The sequence below is a fragment of the Arachis ipaensis genome, chromosome B06 (genome assembly GCF_000816755.2).
Source record: "Arachis ipaensis cultivar K30076 chromosome B06, Araip1.1, whole genome shotgun sequence".
In the NCBI taxonomy this organism is placed as follows: Eukaryota; Viridiplantae; Streptophyta; class Magnoliopsida; order Fabales; family Fabaceae; genus Arachis; species Arachis ipaensis.
The window spans coordinates 128,212,191-128,222,219 of record NC_029790.2 but is presented as its reverse complement, the minus strand read 5'-3'; the positions used below and the strand labels follow the sequence as shown (position 1 = coordinate 128,222,219).

At 36.3% G+C, this 10,029-nt stretch overlaps 2 protein-coding genes across 4 annotated transcripts; both read left to right on the top strand.

Moving 5' to 3' along the window:
- Window positions 265-2,409, top strand: LOC107605184. 3 transcript variants are annotated; one of them, XR_002349413.1, is made up of 3 exons: window positions 265-625; window positions 1,704-2,053; window positions 2,275-2,409. XR_002349413.1 is itself a non-coding variant. In XM_021105093.1 (2 exons), the coding sequence occupies exons 1-2, from the start codon at window positions 319-321 to the stop codon at window positions 1,242-1,244; spliced, it is 321 nt and encodes a 106-aa protein (XP_020960752.1). In that variant the 5' UTR covers window positions 269-318; the 3' UTR covers window positions 1,245-1,259. The 3 variants fall into 3 exon arrangements, 2 of the variants coding, with proteins under 2 accessions (XP_020960752.1, XP_020960753.1); XM_021105093.1 differs by lacking the exons at window positions 1,704-2,053; window positions 2,275-2,409 and adding an exon at window positions 1,231-1,259 and having other exon boundaries at window positions 269-625; XM_021105094.1 differs by lacking the exons at window positions 1,704-2,053; window positions 2,275-2,409 and adding an exon at window positions 1,353-1,377 and having other exon boundaries at window positions 270-625.
- On the top strand, window positions 2,893-8,556 carry LOC107605185 (DAR GTPase 3, chloroplastic; the record flags this gene model as incomplete). Its single annotated transcript, XM_016306968.2, is given in 11 exon segments — window positions 2,893-3,039; window positions 3,122-3,238; window positions 3,747-3,890; window positions 3,984-4,070; window positions 4,497-4,612; window positions 5,074-5,255; window positions 5,418-5,475; window positions 5,614-6,223; window positions 6,317-6,608; window positions 7,607-7,986; window positions 8,192-8,556. Coding segments are annotated over 8 exon segments (975 nt in total), but the record flags the coding sequence as incomplete, so codon positions are not given.

The window sequence follows — 10,029 nt, the reverse complement described above, 5'->3', positions numbered from 1 at the left end:
ACATATAAGAAATTAATAAGAAATTAATTTCTCTACATAAAAAGAAAAATAGTTTTATATTTTAAGCAGTATATTTTATAGTTATCAAATTCTACTCGATATGGTCGGTTCGACCGAAAATTCGATCACCCGATTATTTGGCTAAGTTGGGTCACTTATTGAACTGGACAAGTATGAGAACCGGTAAAAACCGGTTTGATTCGGCCGGTTAATGCAATCCGGCCGGGTTGTGTTTTTGCTTTTTTTAATTTTGTTTTGCCTGAAAAACGGCGTCGTTCAAGTGCCTCCCCTTTAATCAAACCTAATCTAGTAATCTGAATGGAAACCCCCCCAACCCCAGCCTCATCTCTCTTCTCTCTCGACACTCCAGAGGGCCTCACCTTCGTCGCGTCACTCTCTCGTCTCTCCCCTCACCTCGTCAGTTGTCACTCTCAGTCTCTCACAGCGTCACCTCGTCACTCTCTCGGTCTCGCACTCATAAGCTCGTCGTCGCGGTCTCGTGCCCCGCGTTCGCTTCGTCGGCGGCAGAAGCAAACGGAACCAGTCAAGCAGCATCTTCTCCATCGGTGGGTGGTGGTGGTCGTTGTCTTCTTGTTTCATCGCAGTCTCGGAACCAGTCAACTGGGTGAGCTCCCTTCGAATTTTCGACCCTGTTCTTTCACTGGTTCAGTGTCAATTTTGAATAAATTAGAATTGTTGTTGAACCTGAGCAAATTTTAATTAGAATTGTTGTTGAATCTGGTGGTTGTTGCTGTTGTATTTGATTTTTTACAATTGTTGCCGGAGCAAATTTTTTGTTGCTGGATAACCATTAAATTGAATTTTGTTGCTGGATAACCATTGGATTAAATTTTGTTGCTGGATAACAGAGTTGATTACTTGAATAAATTAGAAATTATTGTTGAACTGGAGCAAATTTTAATTAGAATTGCTGTTGAATCTGGTGCTTATTGCTGTTGTATTTGATTTTTTACAATTGTTGCTTAACCTGAGCAAATTTTTTTTGTTGCTGAATAACATCACTGGATTGAATTTTGTTGCTGGATAACAGAGTTAAATACTTGATAAATTATAATTGTTGTTGAACTTGAGGAAATTTTAATTAGAATTGCTGTTGAATCTGGTGGTTGTTGATCCTGTATTTGATTTTTTATAATTATAGCTAAAGCTGAGCAATTTTTTTTGTTGCTGGATAACTTCATTGGATTGAATTTTGTTGCTGGATAACAGAGTTGAATAGTTGAATTTGTTGTTGATTGTCATTAGTGAACTTTGGTGGTTGGTGCTGCGTTGATTAAAAATTCACTTTGCTAAATCTTTTATTGCTGAAAATTTTTTGTTTCTTTTGCTAGAATTTTAAAAATGTCTTCATCTCAAACACCATCAGAAACACCACTATCTTAAGAACAAGCATCATCAGCAAAGACTTGTCTTTTAAAAATGTGTTATCTTTTTATCGCTTTTGTTCATTTAAATTGAGACAGTATTTTGTACTAGAGATTAGTTTATTATGTTAATTAATATTTGTAAAGACTTGTATTTTAAGTTTTAAAACATTATTTTAATTTTATTTATATAATTTTATATATTTTTTAATTATGATCGGGTTAATCATGACCGGGTTGATTACCGGTTCGGTTCTGATAACTATGCTATATTTAGACACTTTTTGAATTCATTATATCCAACCCTATTGTTTCCAGTTTCCACACACCCCCTCTTCGCAGCCAACCACCATTCCACCAACCCTATCAGTGCCTCACAGGAGATTCACTCCCCCTCTCCTCTCACCGGCGCTCTCCCTCTTCTCACTGCTTCCCCTTCTCACTCTCAAAGTCACCGGCGCTGCAGCAGTCGTCGCGGCGCCTGAGAAACCTCGGAGAACGTCGTCGTCGTGCGAAAGGCAGCGCCGTCGCCGTCGCGTGAGAGGCAGAACCGTCGCTGTCTTCGTCGCGGGAGAAGAAGAACCGTCGCCGTATTCGTCGCGTCAGAGGAGTATCATCTTCGTCGCCATCCAGAGGAGAGTCATCTCCGGAGGAGAGTCGTTCTTCTGGTAAGTGGCTATGATTTCTGTGATTTTCATTTACGTTAATTATTATAGCATTGTTGTCATTTCTATGATTTATGTGATTTTATATTCCTGTGATTTATTCGTGTTTGGATTTTGTTATTTTATGGTTTGGAATTGATTTTATATTCTGTTTTAATTTCTGTTCTGTGATTTTATATCTCTGTGATTTATGTGATTTCTGTTTTAATTTTATTATTTTTTAGATTTTTTCTAAAAAATTCGCGGATATCCGTGAGACCCCAATCCTCAGCGGATACGGGGTCCTCGTTACTAGTCGTGGGGTCAGGGACGGTAGGACGGATATGGGGACCCGTTGCCACCCCTACTTATCACCAAGGAGGATTGAGTTCTAGCCCTGGAGGTATTCTTACCTTCACTTCAAGCTTCACAAGAGTTCTGATTTCAAAAGCGGACCCCACAATATCCATCATCTCATAGGCTTCTCCAGTGCAGTCCAACCGAATTTACCTTTCCTAAAATCTGCCAAGACCTGGAATGTCGCTTGTTGAACATTTCCATTAAACACTAGTGCAAGCTTCTCTACAATTCTGCAGTGTCATAAAAGCATGTTCTAAATGAAACCAAAACTATGTATATTCTGAAGAGACACACTTGTTCAACACGTTTTATCACATAAATGATAAAGGCAGAAACTCAAGTACAGTCAACTTCACGTTAAGTTGATAACCGAAAGCTGTTAGATGAAAATTTAATCAAATTAGTCAAATTTAGGGTTTCTTTTTTGAGCTAAAACTTCAAATTTAGACAGAACAAATTAGTTGTATAATACTATTATTCGTGGGTAATCTTGTTTTTTAAAGATTGTTGGTGCGAAAGGCCATGATGGATATGGCAATGTCAATGTGAATAGCAATAATGTATTTGATGGCTTCCAAGGAGATAAAGATTATTGGAGTGATCTTGACAATGATCTTTATTACTGGACAAAGGCATTGCGTCCTGTGCAGGTATTATTGTTTTGAATTCATGTTGCCCTATGTATAAACTTAGTTGCTGTAGCTAATTCTATGTGGAGGGTTAATTGGGCAGTGGTTTCCTGGTCATATTGCAAAAGCAGAGAAAGAACTCAAGGAGCAGCTTAGGTTGATGGATGTTGTCATTGAGGTGCGAGATGGCAGAATTCCAATGTCCACAACTCATCCACAGGCAAGTTAGTTTGTTTGTTTTGGTTGGGGGATTCTATATTGTTGATCAATAGACCAGTTTGGAGCAATGCTTGAGTTATCTCCAAGTAACTTCAAGGTTATTTGTTCAAACGAAATAAGTCACTGTTGTATATATCATGTTATGCCCATCTAGATTAGTACTGGTCCAAACTGCAAAATCAGTCATGGATGTATATATCATGTTTGGTCGTCTAGATTAACACCGGTTGGGTGTAGACCTTGCCCATATCCTGCACAATGTGGGATGCTTGAGCATCAGGCTGCTCTTTTTTTTTTTTAATTATTTTTGTTGTCGATTGTGGCCTCTTTATCTGAAAAGTTGTTTTGTCATAAGGTGCCAGCCATTTTCCATGGATTCTTTGTGCTTCTTAATGGGGGCATAGAATATTGGTGACACTCCTACAACCAATGGAAAATCTAGTCATTTGGCACTGTGATAAAGATAACACATGTAAACTCTTGACCTCGCAATTGCTCTACTTGTATAGATGGATCTATGGCTTGGTAATAGAAGGAGAATTTTGGTTCTGAATAGAGAAGACATGATATCAACTGCCGACCGTAATTCTTGGGCAGCTTATTTTGCTAAGCAAGGCACAAAGGTGGTCTTCTCCAACGGGCAACTTGGAATGGTATATAAATTAATTTCTTTCTAGCTCTTTAGATGTCTTGTTAGGAAGTTTCACATGCCACATACTTAATTCTGTGTTGTATGTATTGCAAAGGGTACAATGAAGCTAGGCCGGTTAGCAAAGGAATTAGCAGCCGATGTAAATATTAAACGCAGAGCCAAAGGACTGCTTCCTCGTCCGGTGGGTTATGTAGCAATTAAGTGTCAATTTTAGTTGTGTCATTCCTTTAATAATTATTTGGCAAAAGAATTTCCATTATTGCTCAAAAGAATTCCTTTCCTTATCCAATATCTATACAAGGAAAACATAATTTAAACCGTATGGGTAGTAATTTTGTACCTCTTTCTGTTGCAGCATTCTTATAACTCCTAAATGATATAAATATAGTGAAACAGATTGTTTGAGTGTAAGTTTGGATCAGTAAATTGCATAACCAAAATAATCTATTTGATTGCTGTGTATAATCTTTAGGCTATTTCTTGTGTTTTTCATTTTAAAAAATAAGTTTATTTTTCTTTTAAGTTTTACACTAGTTCTCACTCTTTAGTACTTGTTTCAAATAAATATAACTAAGTTGATGTGAATTATTCATGTCACTGTGTAAAGGTTCGAGCTGGAATAGTTGGATACCCTAATGTTGGAAAGTCATCGTTGATAAACCGTTTACTAAAGCGAAGAATGTGCCCTGCAGCCCCCAGACCAGGAGTTACAAGAGAATTGAGGTAACTTATTCATTTTATTTGTTACCAAGAGGTTGAAAGTGTTCTGAAAATTGGAACAGTTTCTTAATTGTTCATGAACTTGTATTCTGTTTAAGTTGAAACTAATGGCTTCTAATGTTGAGTACTTAAGTCTGAACTTTTATCAGTGTTCAACAGCTGGGGGATTTATGGTTTAGGGTTTAAAACACGACTGCGACTTAATTTATTCTAGCTTTCCAGTAATATAAGAACTAGTCTCCTCCAGTGACTAAAATAAAACACACCTAGAGGAAAATGGCAGTATGTTCTGTTCAAGTCCTAATAGTTTCAAAAACAAGATTACCCACAATAATAGTATAATACAACTAATTTGTTCTGTCTAAATTTGAAGTTTTAGCTCAAAAAAGAAATGATAGTAGATATCTCAACGGCAGTGAAGTTAATTATACATAAACTTATCTATTTCTTTCTGAATGCAAAAGGTGGGTTCGTTTTGGAAAAGATCTTGAACTGTTGGATTCTCCTGGGATACTTCCAATGCGAATCAGTGACCAATCAGCTGCTATAAAACTCGCCATATGTGATGATATTGGAGAGAGGTCCTATGATGTCACTGATGTTGCTGCAATTCTTGTGCAGATGCTTACAAAGCTTCCGGCAGTAGGTACATACGACCCCGTTCCAATTAATTGTTTGGTTATTTATTTACTAAGCACAAGATAACAATTTCTGGATCTTTGAAAATGGATGGGCTTCTTTGTGACAACATCTTGATTCCCCTTTTCCCTTCTTCAAACTTATGATTCTTAGCCTTTGCTCAATGCAGGTGGAGATGCTCTTCGCAAGCGATATAAGATTGATGTAGATAGTCAATGCGGCAAAACGTATGTCCCTCATTTTTCTAAATCTGTTTTTATTGCATCGATTTATCATTTATGCGGTAAAACGTGTTGAACAGGCATGTCTCTTCAGAATATATATAGTTTTGGTTTCATTTATAACATATTTTTATGACACTGCAGATTTGTAGAGAAGCTTGCACTCCAAGTATTTAATGGAAATGTTCCACAAGCGGCATTTCGGGTCCTTGCAGATTTTAGGAAAGGTAAATTCGGTTGGACTGCACTGGAGAGGCCTCCGAGATGATGGATGTGGTGTTTGCTTTCGAACTAGAACTCTTGTGAAGCTTGAATTGAAGGTAAGAATACCTCCAAGGCTAGAACTCAATCCTCCTTGGTGATAAGTGAAAAAATGGATATTGTGATTATGAATGACATGAATGGAGGACAAAGGTGGTGAATGTTCTGAGAAAGACAACACCATTGAAGAGTTTAAGTTACACCAAACAAAGAATGCTTCCTGCTGTTACCATGGAATTAGTTGGCTCGATGTAAGCTATGTCTGTATAATGTATTAATGCAATGTATATCTTTAATTTTGTTAGCGTTAGAGATAATAAAATTGTGAAAGAAGATAAACATTATGATTAGGCCAAAGCATGATCAAATTGAGGAAATTGCACATATTGCCACTTCTCAAGCATATACTCTAATTCTAAAGCCACACCACATATTTTGGGTTTGATCATTCTCTCTCCTTAGACCACCTTAGACCACAAAATACGAATGGATGGTAAGTATAAGGGCCAACTATACCATCAGTTAACTTGAACAACTTTTCTAAATATAGGATTTTTAATAATTAGGATTTGTTCCGCAAAATTAGGATCCGTCTCTGTGAACGTGGACACATAGCTTTGTGAACGTGTAGCTCTCTTATCGTGCCGCTGGTCCGTGGAGCTCAACCGCCCGTCATGCTGTTGCTATGCCCTCCGCTGGAACTCCTCTGTGTGTCGTGCCAAGTCGACTTGCATCGAATTCTCATCGCCGTGAGTGGCGCGTTCGGATCCTTGAGGTCGGGCTTCACTTGGTGGGAGCCCTGCTGTCGGATATTGCGGCAAAGGAAAAACTACTTCAGACCCGATTGGCATGTGTTCATCATTCTCAAGCTTCTGAAGGTTCTCTTCGATGAATTTCATTCTTAATAATAATAAATAATAAATTAGAATATGTAATATGTATTTCGTTTTTGAAAGCAAGATTTTAACACAATAAAATAAAGTGAAACTTGTTCACCAAAAAAAAAAAAGTGAAACTTATTGTGAACTAGAGAAATAGATTATTACTGCCAGTTTGGGAGTTTCTTGATTTCTTCTTGAGTTTTTTTGAGTGTTGACAATTCCTATAATGAGTTTTGATGGGGGAATTAAGAACATAGCTCAAAGTTTCTATCTTTATTATAGGGTTGTGATGGATATCTTTGGTGTAGTTTAGTTTAGTTTCTGAGGTTGTTATGTGGAAGTAAAAGAAGTTAACTTTGTAAGATCTGAGGCTGGTTCCTTCCCAGCTAAGCAAATTTTGAGAGCTATATCCTCTTTTGTTGTTAATTATTGTGGAGAGCTTGTATTGTGTGATAGGAAAATTCGTTGAATTAGATTGGATTTGTTGTTGTTGTAGTCGTAGTTGTGGTTGTAGATTGAAACAAGATTCCGGAGATCTAGGGGTATCTATGCTCTTATGTTGCTAATGCTAGATTTCCAATCAATGGGGTTTGCTTAGATCTAACCAAACTATGAAAGTTCTCATGGCATGATTGAGACTATGTGAAGTTTGAAGTATGGTGACTGAAAATGGCAGAATGGGAGGTTGCTAATAGCTATAATATGATTTATTTCATATTTTGAAATTGAGGGTTAGGGTTCATGAATGGAGAAGATGTTGAGAGAACTTGGGATTTCTGAATTTCATCACTTTGCCGATATTATAAACCGGATGCCGAGCATAACTATTTTTAACATTTCACAAACTCAGCCCAATATATATTGTTATCCTTTAGCCACATTTGTTCTAAGTTCTAATAATTTGTTGTTTTGTTGAGGTTGTTGATTTGTTCCAAGAATTGGAAAAAATGCATGTTAATAGGATTACCCTTTAATGATTATTTGTTTCGTTGCAGATTAGATATGGAGATTGTGGCGCTGGAAATGAGGATGTCAGCTCAGATATATACCTTTCGTTGGGACTCAAAGGAGTAGGATTTTCGAGGGTTTTATCACATCTTTCTTCACTTCTTAAGAGATCGGTTCAGAGGAATGAAACACAAATTGAAGCAAAGCATGTGAAAGGTGTTGTTACTGTTTTTCATGGTTTAAGAGCACCTACTTTGAGTGTTTAAAAATATATTTTCAAGTACGCAGGATGCAGCCCCTCTTGCTTTGTTGTTGCACACATATATGTTGATAGATTTCTTCAGCACACACAGGTCAAATTGACTTCAAACGTGCATCGGCTTTTGATAACAAGCATTATGGTTGCAGCGAAGTTTATGGATGATGCGTAAGTGAGTTTGAAAGCTGTCACGGTTGCTTTTTGGTGCGTCATTGATCAATTGACATTGGTCCAAGTAACATAATTAACATATAAATGATTAAATGGAAATGAAGAGAATATTATTGACTGTTGATAACTCAATATAACTCATCTAGTAGGTTGAAAATGACACCAAGTAATGTTTTAATTAAGTGCTCTGCTGTTTCTGCAGATTCTTCAACAATGCATACTATGTAAGTTGGAGGAGTAAGCACATCTGAATTGAACAAGTTGGAGATGAGCTTTTGAAGAACGTGCCTGGGAATTGCAGCGCAGCTGAGAATCACGCCTAGAGGAAGAAATCGCGCCTGTAACAGAGAGAATCGTGGTGTAACTGAAATTGGGGAGAGTAGGGTAGTGTTGAGTGAGATTGGATTTGGTTTTTAATTTTTGAATTTTTGTATTTGTATACATATTTGTATGTAGTGGTTGAAATTGGTGTACACGGAGCATAATGTTTATAGAATAGGAGGAGTGTTAGGGGCTAACATTTTTTGTGATTTGTAGCCATTAAATAGTCATCAATGATGATTTTAATGGTGTAAGATTAGTGTGAAATTTCATCCAATAACTTACTTTTCTTTGCTGGTTACATGTTGGCCAGAATTTGAAAAAGTTGCTGGTTCCTAGACTTTTTTATAGAGTAGTTGGGCTCAGGATTCGGTGGTCCAGAAACCTTTGGACCACTTAGTGGTCCAAGTAGAAAACATGTTTTTGGAGTTTTTTTATCAATTGCTACATAGTCCTTGAACTAATTTTAATTACAAATCAACCTCATATATTTTATTTAATTATAAAAATAGTTTTTTATTTTATAAATTATTATTTTATCAATTATCTATTATATTTATTAACAATCAAATACAAAAATAATAACCAATTATATCTTCCATTCATCCTAATAATTCCAATTGATCAAAAAATTAACTTTGATCTCGTTACGTTCGTCCATGGCTTCCAAATCGTGTTTCCTTGAAATTCAATCGATTGGTTTTTCAAAACAATCGATTGAATGATAACTCAATCGATTGGTTTACACTATATCACAAAACAATCGATTGAAAGTTGTAAGGTAGAATGGTAAAAAGCTTAAACCAATCGATTGTTTATACTTTCCAATCGAATGAATGCCTCAAAACAATCGATTGTTTGTTACTCAATTGATTGAATTCACGAAAACAACATGGATTTGCCAAATACAATCGATTGGAAAGTGATGACATTGAAGTTTTAGCCAAATTCAATCGATTGGTAATGTAATCCAATCGATTGGAAGGTGATGAAGTTGAATGTTTTGCCAATTTCAATCGATTGGTAATAGTACCCATCTACTCAATCAGTTGTTTTTTATTATACCAATAAGCTATTGAACCAACTTGGTTAAACTTGGTTACCAAAATAATTTCGTCATGTAGTATCACGGATTTAATTAATACTAGTAGAAATACATTTCCTTCGTCCAAACTAGACCAAACTACAGGATCAATGATTTAAGTTAAGTGATTAAATAAAATATATGGAGTTAATTTGTAATTAAAATTAGTTCAAGGACTACGTAATAATTGATAAAAAACTCCAAAAACATGTTTTCTACTTGGACCACTAAGTAGTCCAAAAATGTTTTTGGAAATCATAGTCGGTATCTCCCATCTTTTGTGAAGTTATCTTCCTTGCATGTATGGAATTTAGAGTCGTGGGAATTGGGAAATTGATAACTTACCTCCCAAGTTGGGTCAAGGGATCCAAGTTAGTATCTAATTGAGTGAGAGTGACCTCCCAGTCTATTGGGCCAAGTCGAGTGTAAATGAACTTGGTTCATTGTTGAGTTGTGTACTTTTGGATTTAAGCTTTTTAGGTCTGAGTAAGAATAATTGTTGTTGTTACTCAATTGATTGAATTCACGAAAACAACATGGATTTGCCAAATACAATCGATTGGAAAGTGATGACATTGAAGTTTTAGCCAAATTCAATCGATTGGTAATGTAATCCAATCGATTGGAAGGTGATG

Bases quoted from the DNA above. Each gene is read 5' to 3' on its own strand.
- LOC107605184 (XM_021105093.1), top strand. From the start codon at position 319: ATGGAAACCCCCCCAACCCCAGCCTCATCTCTCTTCTCTCTCGACACT.